The following is a 20,280-nucleotide window of genomic DNA, read 5'->3' as shown; positions in this document are numbered from 1 at the left end:
GGTTGGGGGCCGACTCCTTCTTTTTGCACACATATGGCAACAGTCAACAGCAGATGCTTGGGTGCAGAAGGTAGTATCTCAGGGGTATGGGTTCCCATTCAGGAGGCAGCCTCCTCAAAGATTTTTTTGCACCAGCCCGTCTCGTATAGAGTCGAAGGCCAATGCCCTGCAAGAAGCAGTCCAAAAATTACTGCAGTCAGGTGTGATTGTCCCAGTACCTCCATCACAAAGGAGACAGGGGTTTTACTCCAATCTATTTCTAATCCAGAAACCAAATGGGTCATACCGACCAATTCTAAATCTGAAAATGTTGAACAAGTACATATGGATCCCGAAGTTCCACATGGAGACGTTACGCTCCATAATGTTGGCTATGGAACCGGGAGATTACATGGTATCTCTGGATGTACGGGATGCTTACCTACGTGTGCCTATAGCACTATCACATCAGTGTTACCTCAGGTTTGCCATCCTCCAGGAACATTTCCAGTTCCAAGCTCTGCCGTTCGGGCTAGCTACAGCACCCAGGGTGTTTACTAAGATCATGGTGGTTATGGCAGCTTGTCTGCGCAAACGGGATAAGAATATTCCCATACCTCGACGACCTGTTAATCTTAGCACAGTCGCAAGATTTACTGTTGAGCCATCTTCAACAGACGATAGTTTGTTTACAAAGACACGGGTGGCTCATAAATTGGGAAAAGTCGTCCCTGAATCCGTCACAGCGGATGGTTCATTTGGGGGCCATATTGGATTCAGACCTACAGAAAGTTCTCTTGCCAGAGAAAAAGATAGTCAAGGTGCAGGTCATGGCTCAGGAAGCGTTGCAAGCCCAGACAATGTCAGTACATGCAGCAATGCGACTGTTGGGTCTGATGGTATCAACCTTCGACATAGGGGAATATGCGCAATTCCACTCCAGACCGTTGCAGCACCTTATTCTGACCAAATGGAACGGAAATCATCAGACGATAAAGAAGTAGCTGATAAAGATTCCAGTAAATGTAAAAAGGTCTCTAGCGTGGTGGCTACAGACAGACCATTTAAACAAGGGGAGACCCTTTTGGATAAAAGAGTGGCAAGTCCTGACAACAGATGCCAGCCTGCAGGGCTGGGGGGTGGTACTCGGAAGCCTATGGTTCCAAGTAAAGTGGACCGCAAGGGAAAGTCGCCTGCAATAAATCTGTTAGAAATAAGGGCCATTTACTTGGCTTTGGTTCAGGCAAAGGACAATCTAAAAGGAAGACCAGTCCAGATCCGCTCAGACAATGCGACGGCAGTAGCATACCTCAATCATCAAGGAGGAACTCACAGCAAGAGTCTGATGGAGGAAGTAACTCCCATTCTAGAATGGGCAGAACTCCATCTTCCAGCATTGTCGGCAGTATTTGTCCCGGGTGTACTAAATTGGGAAGCAGATTTTCTCAGTCGGCACACCATTCAGGAAACCGAATGGGCACTACACCCAGAAGTGTTTCAGACACTGGTGAACAGATGGGGTCTACCGGAGATGGACCTTATGGCGTCGCGTCTAAACAACAAAGTTCCGAGGTACGGATCGAGAACAAGGGACCCAGGAGCGTTCCTGGTAGACGCACTGTCAGTAGAATGGAGGTTTCAGCTGGCATATCTGTTCCCTCCAATATCTCTGTTACCCAGAGTAGTGAGAAAGATAAAACAGGCAAAAGGAGCAATCATTCTAATAGCTCCAGCTTGGCCAAGAAGGCATTGGTACACAGATCTGTTGAGAATGTCCGTGGGAGCACCGATACTGCTCCCTCAACGTCCAGATCTGCTAATGCAGGGTCCTTGTTGTCACAGTCATCTGGATCGCCTGTCTTTGACGGCGTGGCTGTTGAAACCTCTATCTTAGAGGCTAAATGTTTTTCGAAACAAGTAATCCAAACTATGCTTAGAGCAAGAAAGCCTTCTTCGGCTCGTGTGTATCATAGAATATGGCAAGCCTATATTCATTGGTGTACTGGAAAAAATTTCAATCCGAGATCTTTTAAAGTAGCTAGGATTTTGGATTTCTTTCAGGCAGGATTGGATAAAGGGTTGAAAGTTGCTTCCTTGAGGGTCCAAGTTTCAGCGTTAACTGTATGGTTTCAGCAGAAGATTCCTGATTTACAGGATGTACGTACATTTTTTCAAGGAGTAGTACATATTCAACCTCCATTTGTTCCTCCTGCAGCTCCCTGGGATTTTAATTTAGTTCTTAAATTTCTCCAGGGTCCTTTGTTTGAACCACTTGAGAGAGCAGATCTTAAGTGGTTAACGGTTAAAGTTCTTTTTTTACTGGCAATGGCGTCAGCCAGAAGAGTATCAGATTTAGGAGCATTATCGTGAAAGTCTCCTTTCCTAAGTTTTTTTCCAGACAGAGCAGTTCTCAGAACGAGATCTAGCTATCTTCCAAAGGTGGTATCAAAGTTTCACCTGAATGAAGAGATTGTAGTCCCAGCTTTTCAGGTATCGGGACTATCTGCGGGAGAAGCGTCGCTGGACGTGGTCCGGGCTTTAAGAATCTACATAGATCGTACTAGTGCCATCAGGAAAACAGATTCTCTCTTCATCCTCTACGGATTCCATAGAAGAGGTTGGCCTGCTAGTAAACAGACGCTGGCGAGATGGCTCCGAGTGGTAATATCTGAAGCTTATTCTCATGCAGATCTCCCTATTCCGGCTAATGTCTCTGCACACTCTACACGTAAGGTAGGTCCTTCTTGGGCAGCACAACAGGGTGCTTCAGCAGAACAGATATGTAGGGCAGCCACATGGTCTTCCATAAACACATTCATTAGACATTATGCTTTGGATACTTTTGCCTCTCATGACGCAGACTTCGGGCAAAAGGTCCTCCTGTGCAATCAGGAGCGTCCCCACCACTAAAATGGCTTTGGGAATCCCAATGTTATCCTGTGGATAATCCTGTGGACCCAGCCAGAGAAATATACGTTATGGTAAGAACTTACCGTTGATAACGTGATTTCTCTTATGTCCACAGGTATCCACAGGGATCCCACCCTGACGCATCTGATTTGAGGATCTAGACCAGAGCTGGCCAAACCAGTCCTCGAGATCTACTAACAGTTCACATTTTCCAGACCACCTAGCTGGTGCACAGGTGTAGTCATTACTAATTAAGATGTGCTGCATTCATTCCTAACTGACAATTCTACAGATCTCCAGGAGGCCTGGAAAACATAAACTGTTAGTAGATCTCGAGGACTAGTTTGGTCAGCCCTGATCTAGACAATCACTAAAACCTCTTCCTTCTTGTATGGAAGGGTGTGCATGTGTGTTCTTATCGCCTAAACAGGTCTCTTCCTGATGTTCCTGCCTAAAATCGCTGTGGAAAGAACTGATCTGACTGAGTCAGTGGGCGGGACTATATAGTGGAGGCCCCAATGCATCCTGGGAGGCCAGAAAGCTTGTGACCGTGTTGGTGCCATTTTCACTGTCGCTCGACAATATCCCAATGTTATCCTGTGGATACCTGTGGACATAAGAGAAATCACGTTATCAACGGTAAGTTCTTACCATAACGTTTATTTCTCCATGGTCGTAATTATCATTCAATATAGCAAATTTTTGGCATTGCAAAACCAATATTAAGACTTTGTTTTTTTTTATAGGTCATATGAATTTGTAGAAAATGTATTTTGTTCTCTTGGCTTTCTCCCAAAGATTTTTCTGAAGCCTGTGATGTTACACAGCCTCCAACAATGAGGACCCATTGTCAGCAGTGTGGTGATGGGGCTTGCCCTGACTGCTAAATTCTTTTACTAAGATGATCTGTTGTTTTTCTTGTTTTGTTTTTTACTGGGAATGACTGGAGAACACTTGTAGCAATTTTCTTAAATTTTCAGTATTTAAAAATGCTTTCTAGTTAATAACTTTATCTAAAGGGCCCTACACATTTTACGATGCGCCGCCGAGGTGCCCGACGGCCGATACGGCCGACGAGCGACCCGGCGGCGGGGGTAGTGAAGTTTCTTCACTCCCCCCGTCACGCGGCTGCATTGAAGTGCAGGCAAATATGGACGAGATCGTCCATATTGGCCTGCATGCACAGCCGACGGGAGACCAGCGATGAACGAGCGCGGGGACGCGCATCGTTCATCGCTGGAGTCTCCACACTGAAAGATATGTACGAGTTCTCGTTCATTTATGAACGAGATCGTTCATATCTTTCAGAAAATCGGCCAGTGTGTAGGGCCTATAAGTTGCGCCTCCTAGTCTTCCCCTGTTAAGAATAAATGTCTATTCAACATAACAGGTACGTTTGTTTATTTAGAGAATAATTGTGCCAGAAAGTTCTCTCAATTATGTAAAGCAAATCTGGCACGATAAAAAACATCAACATTGCATTCTGTAAACATTGCTTAGTTCATATAAGCAACTACTACTAAGTAAATCTGTTGGGACTTGAATGTGTATGTATGTATATATGTATGTATGTATGTGTGTATATGTATATATATATATATATATAAGTTTTCAGTATATTTTGCCCATGGAATCATGAATGCGTTATGTATTTAAAAAATGCCTATCTGCCTTTTATTACAATATCTATTTTTCAAATGTCACACTTTTTATACTTCTGAAAATGCTATGTAGTCAGAATATACTGCACATAATCTTTGTGTCAATTACTCAGGTTGCAAATCATGTCCCAATTCCTCGCTGGGCACTTTCTGTATGCGTACTGAAACGAAGGTGAATCTATCAGTAAGACCACACATAATTTATCTTGCAAACAAGGTAACAGAAAATCTGTCTGCTAAGGGTGCCCCCAAGGAATGAGTTGAGAACCACTGGACTGGGTAGTCGTGCTGGGTGTACCCACCAATTAAGCCAGCTGTTTACAGTTTCAGTCCCTACGGGTCAGGAATTGTTTTGTGAATATTCCCGCGTGTAAATTTAGTTAAGGGGCTGCCCAGTAGGCCTGTGTTTCTGCACACTAGTGTAAAAACGTACATTGTTGGTGTTTTACATTCTCTTTCCATTTTGTCAATTTCTTAATTTTTTTCTTTTATGACCATAGTTAATCTAGTATTCTCGCTTACAACTTCTAGTTTATTTATTTGAATATTTCTTATTTTTATTTATCTGTTTCCAAAAATATGTTTGCAGCGGGGTACACTGGTATTCTACAGGGAATAACATCTGGGGTGTAAAGTTGGATCTTGATCCGAGGCACCAACATGCTAAAGCTTTGACTGTTCCCAGGATGCACTGCACTGCCTCCTCTATAGCCCCGCCTCCAGGCACTGGAGCTCAGTTTGTAAGTTGGTGCCTGCAGTGCAGGCAGCTAACAGGTGAGACTGCACTAGGCAGCCCTGAAAAGAGCTTTTTTTAGAAGACTTCAAGGGCCGCAGCACTTTATATGTCATTCTGACACTGTGCTGTGGCTCCATCACCTCCCTCAGCGGCGCTGCATACGGCCGCAGCCGGGTTCCCTTGTATTTGCAGCGGGGATGCACCGGTTTCTAGGCACACCATCGCTGGATCGCGTGGCTGCAACGACAGGGAGGAGGCAAGAGGGTCCCCCAGGAGACGAGCTGTGACGCTGGGATGGACACTGTACTGCTCAGGGACCCCACTATATCCACCAGGGCAGGGAGCACAGGTCGGATTTATTAAAATCCGTTTGTTATAGGCTCCACAGTACCCGGTGGTGAAGTCCAGCAGAGGGGAGAAGGCGCTGACCTGTAGCCCCTCCCCCAGCTCCGGACGCCATCTACTGCTGGTGTTCCTGTCCTGGAGCTGCATCTCTCTCTCTCCCTCACTCCCTGTCAGCGTTTGGGTGTCATTTCACAGAGCTGCGCTGATCCTGGGACTGCTGGGCACTGTCTCCTCTGTAAAACTGCCTTCCTTGTCAGCGCTGTGTATTTACAGAAACTTAAGTATTCTACATGTCTAGACCATGTTAGTTCAGAACAAGTGTACTGCTGTAGGAATATTTAGTACAAGTATTCTGTGATATACATCCAGTGTTTACTGTGTATTGTTATATCTGTATTCATACATATTCATATGTAGATTTACTAGTCCAGTGCAGTCTTATTGTTTAGGTGTAATAATTTCTGCATTGTACATGTGACTGTGTGTGCCTATAGCTGCTGTGTGGTTTCTATTCTGTGTATCACACATATTGCTATCACTATATTCTGTACCCTGGGTGGCTAAGTGTGTCAGAGTCTCATATACCATATAGTGTTCCACAGGATATACTGTTTTGCATTTTTCACTATGTGTTTCAGTCACCTCACACCGCTTAAATCCTCTGTTTGTGCATTTACGGTCACATAACACAGGTTTTTTTTTTGCTGGTGTTGTATTTGTCTGGCTACTGTTACGCCCTAAGGCTACATTCTCAATAATGTCTGCTACACAGGGCGGGAAATCCGCAGACGCTCCTGCATCATGCAGTGCTGTCGCCACGGATTTCCTTGAGGAAAAGATTTCAGCTGAGGGTACAGGTACTGGGTGCCCTGCACCTTCCAGTGAGCCCGCGGCACCTGTGGTAAATCAAGATCCACCTTGGGCTGCATTTTCAAATATGATGACTACGCATGTAACACAACTTATGCCTCCTGTAGGACCTCCTGTGCCATTACAGCCACATATTGTCCCTGTAGTTAATCCACCACGGGCGGATACTTTGTCGACCTAGTTACAGCAATTTAAAGCCGTCCTTGGTTAAACAAAAAGGGTCATCTAAGCGGGCCATTTCTTCCTCACAATCCACTAATATTTCGGAGGATTCTTCCGATGCGGATGGGGATTACACTGATCCGTCAGATACTGCTACAGTTGTTTCTGATGAGGAATCTACAACTCAAGTTGATGTTCCTGAACTAGTGGAGGCTATCAAGCTGTTTCTCCAGATTGATGAGATTGAACCTCCTACTACGTCTAAGAAACCTGATAAGTTTAAACGTCAGAAGGTTGCTAAAGTAGTTTTACCTCATTCTGACCTCTTAATTGACATACGTCAGGAATCCTGGTAATCTCCAGGAAAGAAATTTTCCCTGTCTAAAAGGATGTTGGCTTGTTATCATATCCCTGCGGAGTTGAGAAACAAGTGGGACTCTCATGTCGCCCGCCTAGTGGTATCTTTTACTCTGCCTGTCATCACTGTCACTTCACTGAAGGAACCGACGGATAAACGTGTGGAGGGATGCCTGAAATCTATCTACATACTTACCGGTGCTGTGCATAGACCCAGTATGGCTGCCTCTTGGGCTGCAAAAGCTATTGAAGCATGGGTTCAGGCAGTTGAGGATGAGCTACCTCTAAATTTTTCTGACACTGCCAGACAATATCTGTCGTATATTACCACAGCCTCTCACTATATTCAGGAGGCGGCCTCTGATGCAGGCATAATGGCGGCCAAGGCGTCTACTACGTCTATCCTGGCTTGCCGGATTTTGTGGTTAAGGTCCTGGAAAGTGGACCTGGACTCCAAAAAGACCTTGGAGGTTTTCCTTTTTAAGGGAGACATACTATTTGGGGAGGATCTGAACAAGATCGTGACTGACTTGGCAACAGCTAAGACTGCATTTCTCCCAAGTACTAATCCTGCTCCGAAGGCTAAGAGTACCACTTTTCGTTCCTTTTGACCTACAGGTAAAGCAAAGGGTCAGGCGTACACGAGACAGGCTCGTACTTCCAAAACCTCCCAGCCCAAGTCTAAGCAGTCTTGGGCCTCTCGTCAGCCTGCTTCCAAACAAGACAAGCCTGCGGAATGACTGGGCGGGCCTCCCACTGGGGGACCCCAGGGTGGGAGGCCGACTTCTGCAGTTCGCCCAAGCCTGGTTAAAGACCACTTCAGACGCCTGGGTGCGGGAAGTTGTCTCTCGTGGTTACGCAATCTCCTTCAAGAGACGTCCCCCCCTCACCAGTTCTGCTCGACAGTTATACCTTCGGATCCGATGAAAGCACAGACTTTACACTTGGTTGTACAATCTCTCCTAGATACTGGAGTAATTGTGCTGGTACCTCTGTCTCAAAGAGGCAGGGGCTATTATTCGACCCTGTTTCTAGTCCCGAAACCAAATGGGTCCTCCCAGTCTATACTCGACCTCAAATCTTTGAACAAATTTGTGAGGGCATCCAAATTCCGTATGGAAACTCTGCGCCCTGTTGTACTGGCCATGGAACCCAAGGACTATATGGTATCCCTGGATATATAGGATGCTTACCTGCACATTCCTATTGCCATGTCGCAACAGCAATATCTGCAGTTTGCTATTTGCAACCTACATTATCAATTCAAAGCCTTGCCTTTCGAACTGACCACGGCTCCTTGGATCTTCACCAAGGTCATGGCAGTCATGACGTCAGGATCATGCCATATCTGGATGACTTGCTGATCCTGGCTAACTCCCCAGATGTTCTCCTCAGTCATCTGAAACTGGCGGTCAATTCCTACAAGCCCACGCGTGGCTCATCAACTGGAAGAAGTCTTTACTGGTCCCTTCTCAGAGCATGGGGCATTGTTGGACACACACAACCAACGATTGCTCTTGTCTCCAGAGAAGGTCCTGAAACTTCAGGACAGGATCAGATACTTCCTCTGTCGCCAGAGAGTGTCAATACACTCGGCGATGCAAGTACTAGGCCTCATGGTGTCGGCATTCGACATGGTAGAGTACGCTAAATTTCATTCCTGCCCTCTGCAGAGGTCAATCCTTTCCAAGTGGGACAGCCTGTCTCGCCGGCTCAGGTCTCAAATGTTCTCCTTGATTCCGGAGGTTCGTCTGTCACTGAGCTGGTGGCTACAGGACCAACAGTTGAGCAGGGGTCGTCCCTTCTGGATCTACAACTGGGTCCTCCTGACAACGGACGCCAGTCTGCGAGGTTGGGGCGCAGTGTTGGAGCAACACTCTCTCCAGGGTCGGCGGACCAGGGAGGAATCTCTCCTCCAGATAAACATTCTGGAATTGCGGGCAATGTACAATGTGTTGACACTGGCCCTGCCTCTGGTACAGAACAGGCCTGTTCAAGTACAATCAGGCAACGCCACCACAGCGGTGTACATAAATCACTGAGGTCTCACTTGCTGGAGCCGGGTGGACGCTGCTGTGAGCGGCGGCTGTGATAGATCCTCCGGCGCTGCTCTCCCCCGTCTGCCCGCAGCTCCCCCCCGTCTCCTCTCCTGCATCTCAATTCGACTTTTTTTTTTTTTAAGTCGAATTGAAATTGAATTGAATAGCCAAGGACGGGTCCATTTCGACAAATGAATGTCGGAATGGATCCGACTTCAATTGTATATCCCCACTGGTGTGCCAGTAAGATCTACGATGCATATATTTTCAGAACTTCCAGACTTTTTTGGCTTTTCTACAACAGTGCCTGGATTTGGGCCTTCATTTAGCCTCCCTCAAGGTTCATATTTCTGCCTTGTCTGTATGGTTTCAGAGGAAAACTTGTGTCTCTTCCTGACGTTCATACTTTCACTCAGTGTTTTACGGATTCAGCTCCCTATGTTCCCCCTGTGGCTCCATGGGATCTGTCTGTGGTTCTGAATGCCCTTCAAGAGTCTCCGTTTGAACCTCTTGAGTCTGTGGACCTTAAATGCCTTACGCTTAATGTCGTTTTTCTGTTGGCTATTGACTCTGCCAGGAGGGTGTTGGACTCAAGCACCTTGTCCTGTCATCCACCCTTTCTGATTTTTCACTGTGACCGGGCAGTTCTTAGGACTCGCCCAGGTTATTTGCATAAGGTGGTATCATCTTTTCACTATAATCTGGAGATTGTGGTTCTGGCCTTTATCTCTTCTGGTTTATCTTCCAAAGAGCGATCTTTGGATGTTGTCACGGATACTAGGCTTCCCTGTGTGTGCGTGCGCAGGAGGTACATGAAATGAGGTATACGGAGACAAAAGTAATGTGTGTGTATATATAGATTTATAAATAGAAAATAACAGAATCCATAGGCATAAACTGTATTATCAACAGATAAGAGACCAGGTATGTAAGCAAGTAGCTGTGAACATGCAGGATACGAGAGTGCTGAGAGAATGCAGGCCAGCTACTCTGTTACTTGTAGTTACCATGAGTAGACCATTAGTGAAGAGCTGGGACAAAGCAGGTCAGCTATGCAGGATAGCAGGGTTCTAGGAGAATGCAGGTCAACTATGCAGGTTACCTGAGTACTGGGAGAATGCAGTCCATCTACTCAGTAGTCCATTAACGATGAGCTGAGAGAATGCAGGTCAGCTATGCAGGATAGCAGAGTACTGCTGGGAGAATGCATGTCGGCTATGCAGGTTACTTGAGTACTGGGAGAGTGCAGGCCAGCTACTCAGTAGTCCATTAACGATGAGCTGAGAGAATGCAGGTTACCTGAGTACTTGGAAAATGCAGGACAGCTACTCAGTAGTCCATTAACGATGAGCTGAAAGAATGCAGGTTACCGGAGTACTGGGAGAATGCCATCCAGCTACTCAGTCCATTAACGATGAGCTGAGAGATTGCAGCGTCGCAGCCTCAAAGGTAGACTTGATGAACTGGCATAGGAGTGCTTGTGAGCAGCTTCCCAGGTGCAACCACAGATACACATAACTAGGTAATCAACCTTGCAAGGTCACAGAGTGGAAACTGCTAGACAGGCCAGGAGGCAGAGAGTGACAGCTAGAGGCAGAAAGGAGATATGGCACGGATCATGACAGATGTGGTACGGGCTCTCCGTATATATGTGGAAAGGACTGCCTCTATCAGGATGTCAGATTCCCTTTTTGTCCTTTTTGGTTTTCACAAACGTGGCTGGCCTGCGAATAAGCAAACCATAGCCAGATGGATAAGAATGGTGATTGCACAAGCTTATGCGCAGGCTGGACTCCCAGCTCCTGCTGCTATCAAGGCCCATTCTACTTGGTCTGTTGGACCTTCTCGGGCGGCTTGCCGTGGTGCATCCGCTGAACAATTGTGGAAGGTGGCTACGTGGTCTTCAGTGAACACATTCATCAGGTTCTATGCCTTTGATACTTCCGCCTCCCAGGATGCTTCCTTTGGACGCTGGGTTCTTGTACCCGCTACAGTGCGTCCCCTCCCATGAGGAACTGCTTTAGGACCTCCCCGACGTTAATCCCTGTGGAATACCAGTGTACCCCGCTGCAGAAAAGGAGTTTTATGGTAAGACTTACCATTGTTAAATCTCTTTTTGCGAGGTACACAGGATTCCACAGGGCGAGACCCCTGACGCACTTAGCTTCTTTGGGTTTGTATGACATTAGCCGCTAGTCCCTTCTCCTGTCTTGAGAATGTGAGTTTGTGACTAACATCTACTGTCTTTCTCACCTGCTACTGCATTGGACTGGTTAACGAAACTGAGCTCCAGTGCCTGGAGGCGGGGCTATAGAGGAGGCAGTGCAGTGCATCCTGGCAACAGTCAAAGCTTTAGCCTGTTGGTGCCTCGGATCAAGATCCAACTCTACACCCCTGATGTTATTCCCTGTGGAATCCAGGGTACCTCGCAGAAAGACCTTTAACAATGGTAAGTCTAACCATAAATCTCCTTTTTTGTCACTTTGTTTTTTTTGTGGGGTCTTTTCATTGGATATGTTTGCATACAATGAATTAAAGATTTTTTAGTTACCTTATTTCTATTTCTTTAATGCAAATAACTGTTCTCTGTATGTCTCCAGTAGGTTTCTAAGACCAGAACCATGGACAAACACAAAGTGAAAAGGCAACGCCTGGATCGAATCTGTGAGGGTTAGAGAATATTATTTCGGAGTTTGCGGTGTCCTGTTAATAGTGTTCATTCTAGCACCCTGCACCTGTCGCAACCCATGCAGTTCCTTTTTCCTCTGTGGGGTGTAACTCTCTGCTCAGGTGCTTCTAGCACATTCTGGTCTGTATCTCAGCACTCTGATACAGACCAGAGTGTGCTAGAAGCACCAGAGCAAAGAGCAACACCCCAGACATGAAAGAGGTGACTGCATTGGTTGTGACAGGTGCAGGGTTCTAGAATGAACACTACTTACACATTTCATAACTACCGTTTTATTCCGAAGTTTACTGTTTGCATTCTGCTTTCAGAAAAGTATTTTTTCTTTACTTTAGTATTGTCATTCTGTATTATACTGTGTGCTGAAAATGCTAATTTTTACGGTGTAAATTATTTGCAACATTGAAAGTGTCATGCACAAAGGATGAAGGCAAACAGATGGTTTGAGTCTTCAGGTCCCCCATACATCTGCAATGTATTGTCACAGTTTCCCAATCCTCTGATGACTGAGTCGGGGAATCGGGAATATCCAGCATGGTGAGTTTTCCTGATTTGTCAATCCTGAACAAAAAAATTATCAGGATCAGCAAATTGGTGAATTTTAACTTGCAGAAGTTCTCTGATCACCCAACAAATCATCGATGGCCGCCGATCAGCATTTTTGATAGGCAGATCTGGTGGAATTGGGAAACGGCCATCTGATTTATGGGGCCTTTTACCTTGCCACACAGCTGTAATTCTGTTAAATGTAGCGTAACTGATGATACTTACCTATTTTACGTGCAACTGACAACACATCACATTTAAAATGGCACACGTAAAGCACTTTTCTAATAGTATCTGACGACATAAAGCTCAAAGGGCAAAAGCAGTTTGCTGTGGAAAAACTGTTCTTACATATTGACACGATTTCACCAATTTGTAGCCAATAGATAGTACTTCTCACATTCGGTACTTGCTAGTAAATAACAGTACAGAGACGGAAGCACACTATACATAAACAGTGGCTGTTTTTTGTTTCTGGAGGCGAGCAATTCAGCAAGCTGTACAGATGTGATGTATGATCACATCCGTTATAAGATATTATACAGCTCACTAGCACACGCTTCCTCTTAATGTCCAAAAGCGGTATACATCATCTTTAAGCGGGTACTCAAAATGATGTTGAAGCCTAACAAAAATAAGTTGTGTTTTTTGTCAGTGTGTAAAATATCCCAAACTTGGGCTTAGTTTGACATTTCTCTATCGTCCTAGTGGATGCTGGGGTTCCTGAAAGGACCATGGGGAACAGCGGCTCCGCAGGAGACAGGGCACAAAAAGTAAAGCTTTAGGATCAGGTGGTGTGCACTGGCTCCTCCCCCTATGACCCCCCTCCAAGCCAGTTAGATTTTGTGCCCGGCCGAGAAGGGTGCAATTCTAGGTGGCTCTCATAAAGAGCTGCTTAGAGAGTTTAGCTTAGGTTTTTTATTTTACAGTGATTCCTGCTGGCAACAGGATCACTGCAACGAGGGACAGAGGGGAGAAGAAGTGAACTCACCTGCGTGCAGGATGGATTGGCTTCTTGGCTACTGGACATGAAGCTCCAGAGGGACGATCACAGGTACAGCCTGGATGGTCACCGGAGCCACGCCGCCGGCCCCCTCACAGATGCTGAAGCAAGAAGAGGTCCAGAATCGGCGGCTGAAGACTCCTGCAGTCTTCTTAAGGTAGCGCACAGCACTGCAGCTGTGCGCCATTTTCCTCTCAGCACACTTCACACGGCAGTCACTGAGGGTGCAGGGCGCTGGGGGGGGGCGCCCTGGGAGGCAAATGAAAACCTTTAAAAAGGCTAAAAATACCTCACATATAGCCCCAGAGGCTATATGGAGATATTTACCCCTGCCTAAATGTACTAAATAGCGGGAGACGAGCCCGCCGGAAAAGGGGCGGGGCCTATCTCCTCAGCACACGGCGCCATTTTCTGTCACAGCTCCGCTGGTCAGGAAGGCTCCCAGGTCTCTCCCCTGCACTGCACTACAGAAACAGGGTATAACAGAGAGGGGGGGCAAAATAAATGGCTATATATATATTAATATAAAAGCAGCTATAAGGGAGCACTTAATCATAAGGCTATCCCTGTCATATATAGCGCTTTTTGGTGTGTGCTGGCAGACTCTCCCTCTGTCTCCCCAAAGGGCTAGTGGGTCCTGTCTTCGTATAGAGCATTCCCTGTGTGTCTGCTGTGTGTCGGTACGTGTGTGTCGACATGTATGAGGACGATATTGGCGTGGAGGCGGAGCAATTGCCTGTAATGGTGATGTCACTCTCTAGGGAGTCGACACCGGAATGGATGGCTTATTTAGGAAATTACGTGATAATGTCAACACGCTGCAAAGTCGGTTGACGACATGAGACGGCCGACAAACAATTAGTACGGTCCAGACGTCTCAAAAACACCGTCAAGGGTTTTTAAAACGCCCGTTTACTTTAGTCGGTCGACACAGACACAGACAGGGACACTGAATCCAGTGTCGACGGTGAATAAACAAACGTATTCCTTATTAGGGCCACACGTTAAAGGCAATGAAGGAGGTGTTACATATTTCTGATACTACAAGTACCACAAAAGAGGGTATTATGTGGGATGTGAAAAAACTACCATAGTTTTTCCTGAATCAGATAAATTAAATAAAGTGTGTGATGATGCGTGGGTTCCCCCCGATAGAAAATTATGGGCGGTATACCCTTTCCCGCCAGAAGTTAGGGCGCGTTGGGAAACACCCCTTAAGGTGGATAAGGCGCTCACACGCTTATCAAAACAAGTGGCGGTACCGTCTATAGATAGGGCCGTCCTCAAGGACCAGCTGACAAGGCTGGAAAATATAATAAAAAGTATATACACACATACTGGTGTTATACTGCGGCCAGCGATCGCCTCAGCCTGGATGTGCAGAGCTAGGGTGGCTTGGTCGGATTCCCTGACTAAAAATATTGATACCCTTGACAGGGACAGTATTTTATTGACTATAGAGCATTTCTATATATGCGAGATGCACAGAGGGATATTTGCACTCTGGCATCATGAATAAACGCGATGTCCATAACTGCCAGAAGATGTTATGGACACGACAGTGGTCAGGTGATGCAGATTCCAAACGGCACAGTATGGCCGTATAAAGGAAGAGGACTTGTTTGGGGTCGGTCCATCGGACCTGGTGGTCACGGCAACTGCTGGAAAATCCACCGTTTTTTACCCTAAGTCACATCTCTGCAGAAAAAGACACCGTCTTTTCAGCCTCAGTCCTCTCGTCCCTATAAGATCATATCTGCCCAGGGATAGAGGAAAGGGAAGAAGACTGCAGCAGGCAGCCCATTCCCAGGAACAGAAGCGTTCCACCGCGTCTGACAAGTTCTCAGCATGGCGCTGAGACCGTACAGGACCCCTGGATCCTACAAGTAGTATCCCGGGGGTACAGATGGGAATGTCGAGACGTTTCCCCTTCGCAGGCTCCTGAAGTCTGCTTTACCAAGTCTCCCTCCGACAAGGAGGTAGTATGGGAAAAAATTCACAAGCTGTATTCCCAGCAGGTGATAATTAAATTACCCCTCCTACTACAGAAAAGGGGTATTATTCCACACTATATTGTGGTACTGAAGCCAGAAGGCTAGGTGAGACTTATTCTAAAAATTTTTTTTTGAACACTTACAAAGGTTCAAATTAAGATGAAGTCACTCAGAGCAGTGATAACGAACCAGGAAGAAGGGGACTATATAGTGTCCCGGGACATCAGGGATGCTTACCTCTATGTCCCAAATTTGCCCTTCTCACTAAGGGTACCTCAGGTTCGTGGTGCAGAACTGTCACTATCAGTTTCAGACGCTGCCGTTTGGATTGTCCACGGCACCCCGGGGTCTTTACCAAGGTAATGGCCGAAATGATGATTCTTCTTCGAAGAAAAGGCGTCTTAATTATCCCTTACTTGGACGATCTCCTGATAGGGGCATAGTCCAGGGAACAGTTGGAGGTCGGAGTAGCACTATCTCGGATACTGCTACAATCAGCACGGGTGGATTCTAAATATTCCAAAATCGCAGCTGATCCCGACGACACGTCTGCTGTGCCTAGGGATGATTCTGGACACAGTCCAGAAAAAGGTGTTTCTCCCGGAAGAGAAAGCCAGGGAGTTATCCGAGCAAGTCAGGAACCGCCTAAAAACAGTGCATCATTGCACAAGGGTCCTGGTAAAAATGGTGGCTTCCTACGAAGCAATTCCATTCGGCAGATTTCACGTAAGAACTTTTCAGTGGGATCTGCTGGACAAATGGTCCGGATCGCATCTTCAGATGCATCAGCGGATAACCCAATATCCAAGGACAAGGGTGTCTCTCCTGTGGTGGTTATAGAGTGCTCATCTTCTAGAGGGCCGCAGATTCGGCATTCAGGATTGGATGCTGGTAACCACGGAGCCCAGCCTGAGAGGCTGGGGAGCAGTCACACAAGGGAAAAATTTCCAGGGAGTGTGATCAAGTATGGAGACTTTTCTCCACATAAATATACTGGAGCTAAGGGTAAATTTATAATGCTCTAAGCTTAGCAAGACCTCTGCTTCAAGGTCAGCCGGTATTGATCCAGTGGGAAAAACATCACGGCAGTCGCCCACGTAAACAGACAGGGCGACACAAGAAGCAGGAGGGCAATGGCAGAAACTGCAAGGACTTTTCGCTGGGCGGAAAATCATGTGATAACACTGTCAGCAGTTTTTCATCCCGGGAATGGAAACTGGGAAGCAGACTTCCTCAGCACGACCTCCACCCGGGAGAGTGGAAACTTCATTGAGAAGTTTTTTCCACATGATTGTAAACCGTTGGGAAATACCAAAGGTGGACATGATGGCGTCCCGTCTGAACAAAAAACGGGACAGGTATTGCGCCAGGTCAAGAGACTCTCAGGCAATAGATGTGGACGTTCTGGTAACACCGTGGGTGTACCAGTCGGTGTATGTGTTCCCTCCTCTGCTTCTCATACCTAAGGTGCTGAGAATTATAAGACGTAGAGGAGTAAGAACTATACTCATGGCTCCGGATTGGCCAAGAAGGACTTGGTACCCGGAACTTCAAGAGATGCTTACAGAGGTCTTATGGCCTCTGCCGCTAAGAAGGGACTTGCTTCAGCAAGTACCATGTCTGTTCCAAGACTTACCGCAGCTGCGTTTGTCGGCATGGCGATGGAAAGCCAGATCCTAAGGGAAAAAAGGCATTCCGGAAGAGGTCATTCCTACCCTGGTCAAAGCCAGAAAGGAGGTGACTGCACAACATTATCACCACGTGTGGCGAAAATATGTTGCGTGGTGTGAGGCCAGGAAGGCCCCACAAAGAAATTTCAACTCGGTCGTTTCCTGCATTTCCTGCAAACAGGAGTGTCTATGGGCCTCAAATTGGGGTCCATTAAGGTTCAAATTCGGCCCTGTAAATTTTCTTCCAGAAAGAATTGGCTTCAGTTCCTGAAGTCCAGAAGTTTGTCAAGGGAGTATTGCATATACAAACCCCTTTTTTTTGTGCCTCCAGTGGCACTGTGGGATCTCAACGTAGTTCTGGGATTCCTCAAATCACATTGGTTTAAAACCAGTCAAATATGTGGATTTGAAGCATCTCACATAAAAAGTGACCATGCTCTTGGCCCTGGCCTGGACCAGGCGAGTGTCAAATTGGTGGTTTTTTCTCAAAAAAGCCCATATCTGTTTGTCCATTCGGACAGGGCAGAGCTGCGGACTCGTCCCCAGTTCTCTCCCTAAGGTGGTGTCAGTGTTTCACCTGAACCAGCTTATTGTGGTGCCTTGCACCTACTAGGGACTTGGAGGACTCCAAGTTGCTAGAAGTTGTCAGGGCCCTGAAAATATGTTCCAGGACAGCTGGAGTCAGAAAATCTGACTCGCTGTTTATACTGTATGCACCCAACAAGTTGGGTGCGCCTGCTTCTAAGCAGTCGATTGCTCGTTGGATTTGTAACACAATTCAACTTGCACATTCTGAGGCAGGCCTGCCACAGTCTAAATCGGTTAAGGCCCATTCCACAAGGAAGGTGGGCTCATCTTGGGCGGCTGCCCGAGAGGTCTCGGCATTACAACTCTGCCGAGCAGATACGTGGTCAGGGGAGAACACGTTTGTAAAATTCTACAAATTTGATATCCTGGCAAAAGAGGACCTGGAGTTCTCTCATTCGGTGCTGCAGAGTCTTCCGCACTCTCCCGCCCGTTTGGGAGCTTTGGTATAATCCCCATGGTCCTTTCAGGAACCCCAGCATCCACTAGGACGATAGAGAAAATAAGAATTTACTTACCGATAATTCTATTTCTCGGAGTCCGTAGTGGATGCTGGGCGCCCATCCCAAGTGCGGATTATCTGCAATACTTGTACATAGTTACAAAAATCGGGTTATTATTGTTGTGAGCCATCTTTTCAGAGGCTCCGCTGTTATCATACTGTTAACTGGGTTTAGATCACAAGTTGTACGGTGTGATTGGTGTGGCTGGTATGAGTCTTACCCGGGATTCAAAATTCCTCCCTTATTGTGTACGCTCGTCCGGGCACAGTACCTAACTGGCTTGGAGGGGGGTCATAGGGGGAGGAGCCAGTGCACACCACCTGATCCTAAAGCTTTACTTTTTGTGCCCTGTCTCCTGCGGAGCCGCTGTTCCCCATGGTCCTTTCAGGAACCCCAGCATCCACTACGGACTCCGAGAAATAGAATTATCGGTAAGTAAATTCTTATTTTTACTTGTGTGGTTTTTTTTTGTTTTTTTTATAGCTAAAAAGCTATTGAGTTTCTGTATTGCAGATTCTGGTGGTTTTCATTTTTTATTCTTTTTGGAAAGTGCTGTTTATGTATTCTTTTTTCATATTCAAAATATCAATGTTTTAAGGTGCATACACACTTGGCGAGAAAGTAAACGACGTTGCTCATTTTCACCCTTCCTGAGCGACGTCATTTACTTTCTCGGCAAGTATGTATGTTGCCGACAACGAGCGATGCACTGCCACATTGGTCTTTAATGACCCTCGCTGACGGCTGTACATGCAGCTCAATTTGGACTGTCGTCCAAGAGCTGCCTGCCCGGCTGCGGCGTGATGTCACTGAGCAGTATGGTTGTCATATTGCTCAATGTGTATGCATTGCCACCGCCCGGCCCGGAAAGGGGGAAACACTAGGCGACGTCGCACATAGAGCACATCACCTAGTGTGTACCGACCTTAACAGTGCTTATAAAATAAATACACCAAAAAAAACTGATAAAGGGGCCTACACACGGTGTGATATATCTCCCAGTATGGACTATATAGTCCATTTCAGTAGAAAACACAGTGCAATATCAGGCGTTAGCCTGTATTGCACCATGTGTAGGCGGCTTAACACTTGTTCTGCAGCCGAGTTCACTGGGATTCCAGAGGGAATAACATTGGGGTGTATAGTTGGATCTTGATCCGAGTCACCAACAGGCTAAAGCTTTGACTGTTCCCAGGATGCACTGCACCGCCTCCTCTATAGCCCCGCCTCCAGGCACTGGAGCTCAGTTTGTAAGTTGGTGCCTGCAGGTCACTAACTGGTGTGGGGGCTGCGCTAGGCAGCCCTGAGAAGAGCTTTTTTTTTTTTTTTCTCAACTATTTTTGTTTGGCTATATTGTACTGTTGCGCCTTAAGGCTACATTCCCAATAATGTCTGCTACACAAGGCGGGAAATCCACAGACGCTCCTGCATCATGCAGTGCTGGCGCCACGGATTTGACTGCGGAAAAGGTTTCAGCTGGGGGTTCAAGTACTGGGTGCCCTGCACCTTCCAGTCAGTCTGCAGCATCTGTGGCTAATTAAGACCCACCTTGGGCTGCTTTTTCAAATATGCTGACTATGCTTGTAACAAGACATACGCCTCCTGTGCCATTACAGCCACATATTGTCCCTGTAGTTAATCCACCATGGGCGGATACTCTGTCAACCCAATTACAGCAATTAAATCAGTCCTTGGTTAAACACAAACCTAACCTTCGCCCTACTGGGACCAAAGGGTCCTCTAAGCGGGCCATTTCTTCCTCACAATCCACTAATATTTCGGATGATGCTTCCGATGACAATGGGGATTATACTGATCCTTCTGATACGGATACAGTTGTTTCTGGTGAGGAATCTACAACTCAAGTTGATGTTCCTGAACTAGTGGAGGCTATCAAGTTGATTCTCCAGATTGATGATGAGATTGAACCTCCTACTACGTCTAAGAAACCGATAAGTTTAAACGTCAGAAGGTTGCTAAAGTAGTTTTACCTCATTCTGACCTCTTAATTGACATACGCCAGGAAGCCTGGTCTTCTCCAGGAAAGAAATTTTCCCTGTCTATAAGGATGTTGGCTCGTTATACTATCCCTGCGGAGTTGAGTAATAAGTGGGGAACTCCACCACCAGTAGACTCTCATGTCGCCCGTCTAGTGGTGTCTTCTACTCTGCTTGTCACCTCTGTCACTTCATTGAAGGAACTGACGGATTAGCGTGTGGAGTGATGTCTGAAGT

General features: G+C 46.5%; 1 protein-coding gene across 5 annotated transcripts in view; it reads left to right on the top strand.

Moving 5' to 3' along the window:
- The window catches only part of LOC134932972 (C-terminal-binding protein 2), a 131,965-nt gene that overhangs the window by 5,661 nt on the left and 106,024 nt on the right, over positions 1 to 20,280 (top strand). For 2 of the 5 annotated variants that reach the window (XM_063927862.1, XM_063927863.1), the window contains exon 2: positions 11,660 to 11,729. In XM_063927862.1, coding sequence (XP_063783932.1) covers positions 11,681 to 11,729 — 49 coding nt within the window. In that variant the 5' untranslated portion in view covers positions 11,660 to 11,680. The remainder of the gene's footprint in view (positions 1 to 11,659; positions 11,730 to 20,280) is intronic. The other 3 variants (XM_063927864.1, XM_063927866.1, XM_063927865.1) reach the window with 3 other exon arrangements.

The sequence above is a fragment of the Pseudophryne corroboree genome, chromosome 6, assembly GCF_028390025.1.
Source record: "Pseudophryne corroboree isolate aPseCor3 chromosome 6, aPseCor3.hap2, whole genome shotgun sequence".
Classification (NCBI taxonomy): domain Eukaryota; kingdom Metazoa; phylum Chordata; class Amphibia; order Anura; family Myobatrachidae; genus Pseudophryne; species Pseudophryne corroboree.
This window is presented reverse-complemented; position numbering and strand designations above follow the sequence as displayed.